Genomic DNA, 13,682 nt, shown 5'->3' on the forward strand with positions numbered 1-13,682 from the left:
AAACATACATTGTTGGTGAAGAGCTCCAGGACAAAGGTGGCCACACTCCCATTGATGCCAATGAAAAGATTCACACTGGTCAGCACAACATATGCCGTGCTGGGGATTTTGAACACGAAGGAGGCTGGATACATGAGAGGGGTGATGGACCACCTGGCAAGAAAAAAGGCGGCAACATCAGGTGAGAACCTTCCAAGTCTAAGAGCCTTCCCAGTCATCCTCTGATGAGAAATCCCTTACCCATAGAGAAACAGAAGGAGAGCCAGCACAGGCAAGTTGGAGGAGGATACATAGGACTTCTGTTGGAAGCAGATGAAGATGATGACAACTAGTGTAGCTGGAACAATGTAGTTGCACTGGAAGGTGAAAAACATGACTTCAGATTTCTTTCCAGATGACATAAAAAAAGGAAGGATGTTTTTCTGCTCTAATCCAATAGCTTTCAAAACTCTTCAGTGTTCCCAAAGCTGTTTTCAATGGGAGACTCTTAAAAGTGCCATATGCGTGAACCATAATACAGTACACATGAATGTACATTTCTTGGTCCCTCTGGAAGTAGTCAGTAGACTCTCAAAGGATCTGGACACCACAGGTTGAAAAAACCTTCTTTGGACAGAGCAGAACAAAGGGCTACACAAACAAACATTTCTGGGCAAGTATTTCAGAGTGACATAATAAATGCTAATGATTGAGCTTATGGTTATCCTCCCATCCTCTGTTGTATTCCTTGACCCACTGAGATGAACCACTGCCCATGACAGTAAACAAAAAAGTCAATGTCACAGTTATTATTCACTGAAATAATGTGGTGCCCACTGGCCCAAACTGCACTTTGCACTTCAAGACACCCTAGAAAAACAGAATGGAGGAAAGTTTAGCCCAGCCTAAGTCCTTACCATATCCCATACAAAATTGGCCAGCCAGTAGATCACAGGCTTCACACCACTGATGAACTGCAAGTGTTTAGCCTTGCTGACACGTTCCTGAATAAGGAAAACCACAAAGCTGGCAGGAACAAAGGACATGGCAAAGATCACACAGATGGAGACGAGGACATCTACAGAGGTGGTCATCCTGGACAAAAAAAGGGAAGAAAGCAAATTGTTTGCCTGCTGGTGCTGGCCTCTTTGAAATGAAATGAGGTAGCTCATGAGGGTAGGGGCAGAAACTGGTTCATCTTTTGTTCTTATTTTTCACTTATACTCAGAATCCTGAGTAAAGGATTGCCATGAAAGACTCTCTTTAACTGCACCGTTCTTCTCCAGCCACATAGCAAAGGAAACATACACAGTCTGCTGGCATCTCAAGAACAGCATCACAACCTAGAGACTGGTTAATAACTTCAGCATAATAGACTGCTTTCTGCTTTCCTTATCACCACCACTTTGTTTCCCACATTTCCCGGGGTTTTTGGGGGTTTGTCTTTTTTTGGAGTTGTTTCAAAGTTCAGAGGTTTCTGCCCATCATATGCCACTGTTTTATGGACTGAAGGTTGTATATGCACACAGATTATGAGTCCTGACTCTGACTGTAGTGGGAGTGGACTAGTCAATGCCTCAGTGAAGTAAACCCTGTGCATTACTGTGTCCCCCAGCTTGAGAGAGTGGGAAAAACTGAACAGCACCTATTAGTGGTTCCTAGTCATATGGTGGGGGGAAAGGAATGACCATATTCAGAGCAAAACACCTTTCTGAAGAATTTCCTAAAGTGGCAGAAGGTCTGATTCCTAGAAAGGTCTGGTTCCTAGAAACTGCAGCTTCCAGGGACTCGAAGACAGAGAAAGTTTGTACAGAAGTGCTGCTGAACAGCAAGTTTTCAGCAGCACAGGTTGCCACCTGCCCAGGCTAGAGAAAATAAGGCCTGCACGTTAGCGCCTAAATGGCAGAGGCCACCGACTGTCCACCAGTGAGGCCAAAACCTCCCATATAACCTGTTTCCTGTCATCAGCAATGAGCCCAAACCCTCCATATTCATGTCACAACTTACAGGGCTACTTCAGAGAGCTGCTGCTTGGTGAGGTTGAGTGGGTGATTGAAGGCAGTGATCCCATAAGCACTGGGGTTTTCACCCTGCTGGAGGCTGGCCCGAAGGATGGCATTGTTGATCACATTCACGAAGGATGCAATGGCATGCCAGCCCTTGTTGTTAAACCACACCTACAAGACACCGCATCAGCATCAGAAAGGCACCAGGTACATCAGCTACCCAAAAGCTTCCTAAGCCCTGCAGAACACCCCTTCCTCTATTGAGGGCACATAATTTCTTTCCACATCCTTCCAGCTAACTCGCTGAGGGGCAGAACACACAGTTTAATCAATAAGCACAAGAGGCTGCTGGAAGCTACCACTGATCCAGCACTGAACTCCTTTTGGCACTTAGGTCCAGACTCCACAGGAGAAACAGATTTTGAGAAAACCCACAGAAAACTACAAGCTACATTTACTTCACTAGTAAATTCAGAGAATTCTGGTCTACACAGTTTTCCAAGACAAACTGCTGTGACTCCCAGTCACCAGAGCTTCAAATAGCAGGCACAGAAGTAAGGATTTCTTAATTTACCTTCACGTTATTCTTTGTATCCAGGCCCTTCATGAAACTTGATAAGCTGTTGAGAAATCGATCTCCAGAACTCCCCTGCAAACAGCAAGGAGACAGTTAACTTCCCCTCTAAGAATACCTTAATTCATGCCCTGGGGTCTAGCAGAGACTACACAATGTTTTTCACAGCTCTGACATTTTTCTTCCAATTCAACAGCCTCTACCCACCAAAGTGGAGGTGGTAGGAAGGCTGAATAACTGCATCCTCCCTCCACCCTTTCCTTTCTGTAGTCTCACCAGTAAGAGAGGTCAGTCTTACACCTACTTTTTTCTCAGCAAAATGTATTAACCAAAGTTGCACGCAATCTTCAGAGATATTGCGGCCCACAGGCTGGCAGTCTCAGATGAAAACAGTGGCAAAAATTCTCTTCTGAGCCAAAGCAGACTCAGTACAGGAAGGTTCAACTGAGGTTTTGAAGATGGCAGTAACCACTTGTTAATTCCCCAAGACAACCCACCCTGTCCTGGAACAAAACATTCAGATGTCTGCAATCCCCACCAGCTTGCAACTAGTGCTGGGCAGAATCCACACCAGCAACATGGCCTGGGTAAGCTTCAGCTGAGCATGTCTTCAAGCCTTCTGCTACTCCCAGACAGCAGCCTGGGAGATCCCAGCTCAGATGTAGTGGGGAGAAGTCACTGGACACAGCTAACACACACATGGTCTTCATTTTATGGCTTCCAAGTCATCTCCCAAGTAACAAGACTCAGTATTAATGCGTCCTGGGCTTATGGGGGACAACTGCTCACCTGTGCCAGCTCCAAGATTTTCTTCACCTGCTTAATGGCATCAGTGACTTCATGGCTTGGAGGAAGCACGAGGGAACTGCTGGCTCCCAAGGAAAAGCCACCATACCTGAAAGTTCAGATAGAAAGTGATGCTAACACATGACTATTCACTCATCTCCAGAAAATGCCACTCCTCATCCCTGTCCATATGTCTCCTCTTCCTGCATACACCCAAGGCTACTGTCTCCACTCTTACATGAAGGGATGACTTTTATTTTCCTACATGGTTGCTTAGCCATGAAGTCTTCTACTCTTTGTTTCTGGAGTTAAGTATCACAATTCCTCAGCATGCTGTCCATTTAATAAAGGCAGCTATTCTCTGCTGAAGACAAAGCAGGACATCTCCCTGCTGCCCTTGCTTGGAAGAACAGCACCTCCCAGGATAGAGTACCAGCACACTGGTCATGCAAATCTTCAAGACTGCTCTCTGCATAAAGCAGACATGCTGTCCAATGCTCTAGGGTCATCCCAGTTTATCCTTAAACATCTTCCTCACAACATCTGGCAGTTAAGAGTCATATAACACAAACTGCAAAGCAGGGTAGATGTGTCCCGCTTAATACTGTGCTCAAGGTTTAGTGGACACATACAAGCTAAAGAAAAGGCAGTAACTCACCTGAACTCATTCACCCAGACTTTATTCTTTAAGCTGCAGAGAGAAAGAAGAATTGATGGGTAATACATGGAACCAAAGGAGAGACAGACCTAACAAAGCTGCAGGCACATGGCCAGGGAAAAGACTGCAATGGCCTCTCACATCTGATACTGGTCCCACCATTCCTCTTCAGTGTAATCCCTAGGGTTGGTGCCCAGACTTTCCCCATAATCTGCCTGTGAGGGTCAGGACACAGCATCACTAACAAAGCAGAAGCATCACTTGAGATGAGGATCAGGGCTATCTGAGGACCTGAGTGGATTTGGCACACTACTGAAGAGTTTGGGCTGCTCAGGCTTATTCCCCTGATCTGTGCATCCCCCACAGAGCAAGCAGCATTTGGTGGAGAGAGAAGAGAGAGTGTTCAACAGCTACCTTTTCCCAATGATCTGTGCGTAGGTCTTCACTAGGTAGTCTGATATATTGCGGCCTGTCAGATTCTGGAGGATGTCAGCTGTGTCTTGCTCACGCTGGTGTCACCAGTGAAAACACAGATACATGCTCATCAGAAAACACAGATGCTGAGTGAAATAAATCTTGTGCAATGCTGCATGCAAGAATCACACCTAGCCACTCTGCTCCTCATGAGCATTCCTCACTGCAGTCCCACTGAGCTCCCTCCTACCTGTGGGGGTGGCAGCCCGCCTGCACCAGGGGGGCACACAGGCAGCATCTTCTTGATCTTCTCACTGCTGCACTCGCAAGATGGGGAAGGGTTCTCCATGCTCCAGTTGCCTTTCAAGAAGGTGTCCAGGACTGACTCTGGGACTGAAGCAGTGGTCCATTCCTTCTGCCCCACAGTACAAGGAGTGTCTCTGTGTTTGAAAAGAGGCAAGACAAAAGTAGTTTTTAAGACAAATATGATGGTCTTTGCTTACAAGGCATTTAAAGATCAAACTCCACAGTCCCCTGAAGAAGAAGTGTGTTGCTCAAAGGAGCTTGACCTCACCGAAACAAACAGCTCAGAGCAACAGATCAGACTCTGCAGCTTTTAACAGACCCCACTTCCAAAGAAACTGAGGCTGGCCAACACTGAGTAGTGCCAGACACTCCTCTCTTTGCATTGTAGTTAAATGCTTTGTTACAGCCAGTCCCAGCGGGCACAGTGTCCAGAGTTCAGGGAGCATCTGGAGAATGGTCTTAGTCACATGGTTTTGTTTCAAGTAGTCCTGCGAGAAGCAGATAGATGGACTCTGTGATTCTCATGGGTCTCTTCCAACTTGAGATATTCTATGATGCCTGTGGGGCACCAAAACACTGCTCTTCCCCAAGGCAGCAGTGGGCAGCTTTTTCCCCATGGCCCATTGGTTGAATAACTCGGCTTTCATGCCTGTTCTGAAAGATGCAGATTACTTTCCACAATGGCCAGTGTATCAGACACCTTGCCTCCCTCCCCATCATCCTGTGAACATGAGCTGCAGTTCTTCTGGACACACCATCCTGGACTCTTGGAGTGTATACCTCTTCTGCACTCACAGACTAGATCTTCAGTGACTTGCCCAAGGCCATGCACCAAGCCAGGTGGCAGAGCTAGGAAACAACACAAATGCTGTCTGGCTCTCCACTCCTTCTGCTGGTGTTTGTGGGGTGCTAACTTAGGTTTCTAATGCAGCTGGAAACAAAGAATTATGGAGTGGGAATAGCTACAGTCAACAACATACAGCAACATCAATAGGTCTTTTACCATGTTCAGGACCAAACAATAATTTGAGTCATTTGCTCTCTCCTTTCCATCCCCATCAGCAAGGATGTGCACTCAAACCTCACTCCCTCACCAGACTGAGGACTGGCAACGTTTAAAAAGGGTCTGAGCAGAAAAACTGAACGTAATTACATCTCTTTTAGCTTAATCTTTCTCTGGCCATGCATTACTATCATTTCCTAAAGCCAGCTAGAACCACCAGGAATCCACTTCCTGTTCCCAGACCAGAGTTCTACTTACGGGATGGAATGTCCCTGCATACAGCGTGTCCCAAACCCAGGCTTATCAAGAAGGGCGTCCAACAGCTTGTGAGTGCCTGCATCTTCTGGAGCATCGTTGCTATGGGAACAGCAGAAAAACACTATCAGTGTGATAACAAGCACACAGAAAAAGCAGCAACAGAGTAAGGCCAAGTGCACAGTGAAAGGATATGGGGGGGATTTTCCCTTGAAGAATGCTTGGCCTAAGAGCACACACACATTCCTGATCTTTGTACATGGAATTAAGAGAGTCATAGCACCATTCAGAAATGGATATGGCCTTGCCTGTACTTAGAGCTGGCATTTAAAGGTCAAAGAAGAAAACACCTGGACTCTCTTTTAAAACATGCTTCTAAGATAAGCACAAAACTCAAACCAACCTGTTAAGGAACTCAGTAACTCAAGTTTGCAAGAAGGAGAAATTATAGGCCACACAAAACATACCTAACGAAAGTGTACTGCTCATCATACATCCAGGGTTGTAATTCCAGGCTGGGATACTTCCCAAAAGGAGGAACAATCAAGCTGAACATGAGAGCAATACACACAAAGACAGCTGGAAGCACAATCTGAAATTGCAAGAAAAGAGCAAGTCCTTTTTAAAGCAAGTGTTTCCAGAGGCATCAGGAGTTACATGTGAATCACTTATTGGATCAAAAATTTTCCAAAGTTTCCCAGGAATAACTCTGCTGTTTACACCAAAACAGTGCTAGACACCAAGATCTATCTTGGGATTCAATCAGGGAATTCACTTCAGATGCAGAGGATTTAGCCTGAAAATGCTGTTCTCAAGGGCAAAATTACATTCTGCTGTGCAAGAATACTGTAACCACCTGGTTTATCATGCAACTCCTTTCACTTGCACAGGCCTCCTTCTGCCTACATGTGTAGTGAAGGCTAATTTTGGTTATCTGCATTCCCTTGAGGTTTTCAGCCCACCATCAACTCAGACTACAATACTGAGCTGTCCCTGCTGAGGGACTCTGCTCATGTTGGATGCTCTCACCTGGGCAAAGAAGCCCTTCCGGCTTCTCTTGGCAATGAGCATCCTCTTCCACAACAGAGCCACGAACTGCTGCTGGGTGAGCTTCCAGCCCTTCATCTGGTAGGAGCCTTTCCCATCCATGCCACTGAGAAGGTCTGTCTCTCTGGATTCTGCTAGCAAGAAGAAATGACCCTCATTCAAAAGTTCAGAGATGTTCTCTGTGCTGAAGACACAAGGTGATGGCTGGAGTAGCCACTCTTACTCATCAAAAAAAAAAAAAAAAAAAGCACAGCAAGCAGCAATAACAACAGAAATGTACATGAATGTATTTTCTCCCTTATCTCCAAGCCTTGAATGGGAGAATTGAGCAGGCTGTGCATCCTGCACTGTTCACTATTCCTAAAGGCAAATACGTCACCAATCCTCTGGCACTCTCAACCTTCAGATACGCAGTACTTAAAATATGAAAGAGCATCAACAAGAAGAAAACAGGTTTGAACAATACCTGGATCTATGTCTGAGTCATTAGGATCAAATGCATCGTCTTCTGTAAATGGACGAAGGCAGCTCTGTCTGTCTCCAAACACACGTCTGTTCCTTCTGGCTGGCAACGTCCCATCTGAAAATAATGCAGTTAAGGTTATCTGAACTGCTTCAGTTAATCTCCAGTTAGTCCCAGAAAAACCAAAGCAATAGCATTTTCATTTTACATATCTTCCATTTGCAAACTGAAGAGCTGACCTGGAGTGACTTCAGTGCAGCTAAAAGCAAAACCAAGACAGTCATTCTGCAGTGCTTCATGTTTTCTGCACCATACTTTGTGTGATGTCCCAGAAACTTGTAGTGCACATGACACCTTTTTTTCCCCCAGGGGAACAGCAGGCTTCTCTCATTTTAAGAAAACTCTCACTTGAGATATGAAGGGTCATATGTAGCCATATGACAAGTGTAATTTGCTGTTATGAGCACTTAGTGCAGTGATCCTCTCTCAGAAAGTAATTTAGACCCTCCTGTGGTCTGATGCGTCAGGAGCTCTTCAGAGCAGACAACAGTGTCAATCAAGTAATTTGCAATATACTCAAACACTAGAAACTCTTCACTATTACAAAATAAACACACTACCACTGAGTCAATTGATGTGTACAGCACATAAAAGCATGCATTAAATACACTAAAAAGCATGCATTAAACCCAGCTACTTCAGGTCATTCAAAATACTATGATAGAAGAGCTTCAATTCAGCCTCAAACAGTGTCTGTCACACCTTGGCATGTGTCACTTCTGTAGGGGACAACTATACCCACCTGAGGTTTCTGCATCCACACCGCTATCATCAGCCACTTTCAGGAAGATCTGAAAAGGAATGATAAGTGTCCATGAAAATCGAAAGAGGAGAGATATTGTGGGTACTGCTTCAGAAAATGCCGCAAGAGAACAGAAGACTGACAGGTGCAACAAGAGAACAGAGGATATTGAGCTCATCATCTGCATGATGGAGATACAGACTTTGTGGCCACTCTCCAGTTTCCAGGAGCCAGCCTGTTACCAGCTGTTGCCCCTTTCCAGTGTCAGTTCTTAGAGCACCTCAAACATGAGCTCTTTCCCATGTCTCAGAAACAGACCTAGTAACCAAACATGGAGAGTCTCTTATTTCCCCATGTCTAACAGTGCTAACTCTTGCTTGAATAGGCACCTTCATGGAGCTTGACCCATGGGCTCTCCTAAACTAGAAATAACCCATTTTCAAATTGCAGATAATAACCAAGGTCTTCACAGCTGTGAAGGACCTGGAGGGCAATGTCAGTAAATGACAACACCACTGTTTCAGTTTCCCTTGTCATCCTTCAAAAATAAACAAATAAAGACATTCCACATAGAGATAAAGCGCATGATACTTCCATGATAAAAAAGGGAGACTTGGCAGCTGGAACACAGTCACATGGAACAAACCCTGGAACCACAAGAACGTCCCTGACAAGGACATATGTCTAAATTTTTTATGTAACCTATGGTGTCCAGTACAGAAATGTATGTTTTCAGTTAAGTGCAACACGAAGCATCCCTAAAAATAACAGAGAGCAGAAGCCAAATCAGGGGCCAACCTACACATGACATCTCAGCAAAGTGCAACTGAGTACACAGGACCTGTCCGTGCTTGTCTGTACCACATTTCAGTTTTTAATGCACCCCTCTATGAGCACACACTTACACAGGGCAGAAGACAATCCATTTTGGAGAGGAATGCAAAGCTGCCTGTTCCATAAATTTTTACAGGAAGCGATAAGGCTTCATCTCGTTCTTAATTCTGCCATGATTTATTTCACCTAGTTTAAGACAAAAGAATCACCAGCTCACTAACCTCCTCCAGAGTAGTTTCGGAGATGCCATAGCTGGAAATGCCAAGATCGGAGAGACGGTCATCAATTTCATGGAACAGCTCTACAAAAGCTCCCTCTTTAGCAGCTTTGTATGGCAAGACATAGGTTAATTCATGGCCTATGTCCTCTACTAGTCTTGCCTCAGGAACATGCTTTGTAATGAGATTTGAAATTGCAGAGACATCTAGAAAAACCAAATGTAGAAGATAGTTTTGTTCTGGTTACTGCTCATTATGTGGAAAAAAGGCTCAGCCTGAAAAATCTTGCCAGAAGAAAAGGAGGACAAATGGGACATCTCTGGAAAGAAGCTCATTTCCATGAAAAAGTCTAATTTCTTTTTAACTTAATAAAAGCCTGGACTCAAGCCTGGCTATATTTTTTTTGTGCAGAACCTGAGAGAGTTTTGACATGCAACTGGAAGATCTGCAAAGCATTGATGTAGCGTTCACCAGCATTACATATGACTAACAGGCCAAGCAACTACATAATCTCTACTTACTAATTCTCAGGACAGCTCGAATTCAAAACGGCTTACTCAAGAAAAGCATTCCAATATCTACTGATTTTAAAATACCATTGCTGTGAAGTTAGTAATTGTCCAAGACTGTAGCTACATAGCGGCAACAAGGCTAAGGCAGCTGTCTAAGGTGAACTACAAAGCAATGTCAACCGGGATTCAATCTTAAATTCTTTGTCAAGCCTCACCTATTGTCAGTGTGTCACTTTCATGGTCACTGCCAAGGCCAGCATCAGAGCTGCTCTGAGAGACACTGTCATCCTGGTCACAAAAGAGAAGACAAGCATTATTTCCTGCTGTTTATTCAAAATGGGCCCCACCAGATGCTACACTCTAAATAAGTCCAATCAGAAGCTGCAAATGGTGACACAGCACTGCAAAGGGCTGAAATAGAAGTAAGGGGTCACGGATATAGAAGTGAGTGTTACAAAAGTGTACTTCACCTATTTTGTGTTTCTCTGATTAGCTTTGGACCACTGGGACAAAAAAACTATAATGGAGATGTATGTCCCATGCAATAGTTTAACCAGACATGGTCTGGCACAGTACCCACCAAACAAGTAACACTTCTTTCAAAGAACAAGGGATTTTCCTTTGAGACATTCTACCACGTAAAAGCTGCTGCTTCCAAAAAGCCTAAGATTTCATGAAGAAAGAATAAACACGAGCAGAAAAGGCCAGCTGTACCTTTTTCAGATAGGAAACTGTGCTGCTGCTGTTTCGGCAGGAGCTTAGAGAGGAATCCACATCCTTTTTGACCAGGGTCAAATAATAGCCTGTTCCCAGCTGGTTCTTCAGGAAGAGAGAAGAGCCAACACAGCAGAGCTTGCCATGAGAAATGATGGCAATCCGGTCCCCCAGAATGTCTGCCTCATCCATGTGGTGTGTGGAGAGAATGATAGTGCGACCTGGAAGAGAGCAAGGAAGACATTGCTGGTAAGTCAAACAAACGTGTGTTCCCATGCTAAAACCACAATTATCTGGATCTTGCCATGAAGTTGGATGGAAGGGTGATGCTGCAAGTTTGGCTCCTTTTAACAAGACTAGGAGTATGGAGAAGATTCACAACTGCTATCAGGGGTTTATTCCTCCCACTGTCTGCTGGCTCTTGTTGTGCTCAGCAAATGCAGGTTTAATTTCATGTCTGCGAGGTTGGTTGCATGGAGCAGAACAGGACACTGCTGAACACCAAGGGTGATTTTCTGACTTCAGCTGCCCTCATAACCCAGTAACAAAGTTCGTTCATGAATTCTGACATGAACAGGAGGAGAAAGGAATACAGATGAGAGATCTGAGCATCCTTGTCCTGCACTGTCTTTGTTCATTACTTGGTGCAGGCAACGATAGATTTACAAAGACACATTGCTATTTTGAGAACAGTCATGAATCAGATTGATTTTCTTTTGCCTTCCACAATACATGCATTAAGAGTGGAGAAAAAGACCACATACCTTGCCGATACTTCAGAAGCAGTTCCCATATCCCTCTGCGAGAATAAGGATCTACCCCAGCTGTAGGCTCATCCAGAATGACAACCTTGGAGCCACCGACAAATGCTAAGGCAACAGAGAGCTTCCTCTGCATGCCACCTGTCAGGCACAAGAAGAAAGAGGTGTTCAGGCTGATGCAGAGACAAGTGGAATAGCAATACTTGCAGAATGGTGGATAATGAGCTCTCTGAAAGAAAGCAGACTGAGGAGAACAAGTACTGCTGCTGTTTCAGGCCTTCAGGGTCCCACCACTTTTTGGACAATGGATAATTCATCTGGATAGGCTTTCCTCAATGGAGTCTGAGTCGTCTCCTACTGCAGGGAACCACACCTTGCATGCCCTCCCTTAAGTGAATTATATTATCTCAGCACCAGGGGTAGCAAGCCACCAGCTTGGAGGCCTAACCATATTTGCGGATCTGGAACACAGGTCTCCAGAGCTTGACCTGCAGAAATAAGTTGCCATGACACTCCCCTTTCTTCCCTCTGGAAGTGTTCCAGAGGCAAGAGCAAGGAATTATATTGCACTCCTCAATACTAAAGCCAACCGTGGTCGTCTGCTCTTCCTCCCTAAAGTCAAATGTGCAGTCTGTACTGATACTTGAGTAAGACAAAGGCATCTCAGTCCCTCAAGTATCTGGTACAGACTGATACAGGAATTCTGCCCCTCCTGAAAAAGGAGGACACTCCAGGTCACCAACTGAAGGGGCAGAAGTCAGCATAAGGAATGCATGTATGGTTCACAAACAGCAAGGTCCAAGTCACTCTCACCTAAACTCATAAACCTGAAATATATTAGTAGCTTTGGAGAACACACAGTAAATGCAGCTGAACTACGTCATGATGGAAACAAATACAAAATACTCAGAGAAAGTGAGTGACTTGTTATGGCCATTAGATAGCTTGTGATAGTGCAAGATTGTGACGTTTACTATGATATACTGATTAGGTACTTAATAACTAACTGACTTCCTTAAATGCTTAATAACATAGTAGTCTATATATAATTGCAGGATCCCATCCAGATCCCTAATGCAGCCTTGGCAAAAGCCAATGGAGTGTTTCTGAGGCTGAGAAACATAAAAGATCTGAACCTACCTGAGAGTCTGCTTGTCCTAGCTTTCAGTTTGTGAGGCAAACCAACATCTGTTGCCATCTGCTCCATCTCCTCTTTCACCTTCTTTTCTGGCAGCCCTTTGAGCCGAGCATAGAACCAGATGTGCTCCTCTACAGTCAGCCTAGGGAACAAATGCAGCCTCAGGGCACAGTTGAACGCACCATGCCGGGATTCGTCTCTTATATTAGCACTACTGCAGGCATTTCTGTTTGCTCAGAAAAACATATTTTAAGGCTGAGGTTTCAGGAAGGAGCTACAGACTGGGTGCGCTCAGCTTGGGCCTGACTTCAGGGTGTGGCTCTAATCAGCACCCATGTAAATAATCCTTCTTTAAGGGTGCTTGACAGTACCACAAACAACCCAAATCACTAGGCACTGAAGAAACACTTGACCTAGCTAAGTGGAGTAGATTATTAACAGACATGAAAGACTAAAGTATAGGCTCTTGCTGATCATTCCCCGGGCACTTAGGAATGTGCTAATAAACAAAATGTTCCTGCACCAATCCCACACCACCCCACTGTCTCACACCACACACACACAAAAAAAAGGACTGTCAAAGCCAAAAGCCCACTGCTATATCCTAGAGAACCCAAACATCTGTGAGATAGCACCAGTCCTGTGTCTCCCACATGATACTCACAAGTCAAACAGCACATTGTGTTGTGGACATACTCCCAGGTTCTGCCTGATGGTGCTCAGCTCAGAGCGGATATCTTTGCCCAGGATGAAGGCTGTACCCGAAGTCGGGGGGAACAAGCCAGTCAAAATCGACCTGGAAGAAAAACAGAATAGGTAAGCAGGTAGGTTCCACCACTAGGAAACAGCTGCTGTGCATGCCAGGATGGCTGAATTAAGAGTAGGTGGAAACCCTGGGGAAATCCCGTATCAAGAAAGTAGCCTGAGAAACATCTCACTAATGGAATTAAAAAAAACGAAAACACAAACCAGCTCCAGCGGTGATCGAAGAACACCCACATGGCTGCTTGAAGGAAAGATTTTTTTCCTCTAAAAGCCTCTTGTTCTTTCAGTACCCACTTGCTTTCTTTCACTGGTAAGTCAGAATCACAAATGGCATTACTCCAAAACACCGCCTACAGATTCATTTGACCCAGCCTTAACCTGAACTCCCTTCAGTTCCAGTCCCCTCTGTCTGTGAGGCAGCAGCACAACTAGACTAAATCAGCAGAG

At 44.8% G+C, this 13,682-nt stretch overlaps 1 protein-coding gene across 3 annotated transcripts in view; it reads right to left on the reverse strand.

The window, feature by feature from the left end:
- ABCA1 (ATP binding cassette subfamily A member 1) overlaps positions 1–13,682 on the reverse strand; it is a 93,314-nt gene that overhangs the window by 9,400 nt on the left and 70,232 nt on the right. For 2 of the 3 annotated variants that reach the window (XM_032095466.1, XM_032095467.1), the window contains exons 20-39: positions 13,135–13,266; positions 12,473–12,612; positions 11,336–11,473; positions 10,572–10,792; positions 10,073–10,145; positions 9,349–9,551; positions 8,294–8,342; positions 7,495–7,608; positions 7,011–7,162; positions 6,449–6,573; positions 5,985–6,083; positions 4,668–4,857; positions 4,418–4,512; positions 4,004–4,036; positions 3,349–3,454; positions 2,560–2,634; positions 1,987–2,156; positions 897–1,074; positions 241–356; positions 9–153 (exon numbers count right to left, since the gene is read on the reverse strand). In XM_032095466.1, coding sequence (XP_031951357.1) covers positions 9–153; positions 241–356; positions 897–1,074; positions 1,987–2,156; positions 2,560–2,634; positions 3,349–3,454; positions 4,004–4,036; positions 4,418–4,512; positions 4,668–4,857; positions 5,985–6,083; positions 6,449–6,573; positions 7,011–7,162; positions 7,495–7,608; positions 8,294–8,342; positions 9,349–9,551; positions 10,073–10,145; positions 10,572–10,792; positions 11,336–11,473; positions 12,473–12,612; positions 13,135–13,266 — 2,554 coding nt within the window. The remainder of the gene's footprint in view (positions 1–8; positions 154–240; positions 357–896; positions 1,075–1,986; positions 2,157–2,559; positions 2,635–3,348; positions 3,455–4,003; positions 4,037–4,417; positions 4,513–4,667; positions 4,858–5,984; positions 6,084–6,448; positions 6,574–7,010; positions 7,163–7,494; positions 7,609–8,293; positions 8,343–9,348; positions 9,552–10,072; positions 10,146–10,571; positions 10,793–11,335; positions 11,474–12,472; positions 12,613–13,134; positions 13,267–13,682) is intronic. The other variant, XM_032095468.1, reaches the window with a different exon arrangement.

The sequence above is a fragment of the Corvus moneduloides genome, chromosome Z (assembly GCF_009650955.1).
Source record: "Corvus moneduloides isolate bCorMon1 chromosome Z, bCorMon1.pri, whole genome shotgun sequence".
In the NCBI taxonomy this organism is placed as follows: domain Eukaryota; kingdom Metazoa; phylum Chordata; class Aves; order Passeriformes; family Corvidae; genus Corvus; species Corvus moneduloides.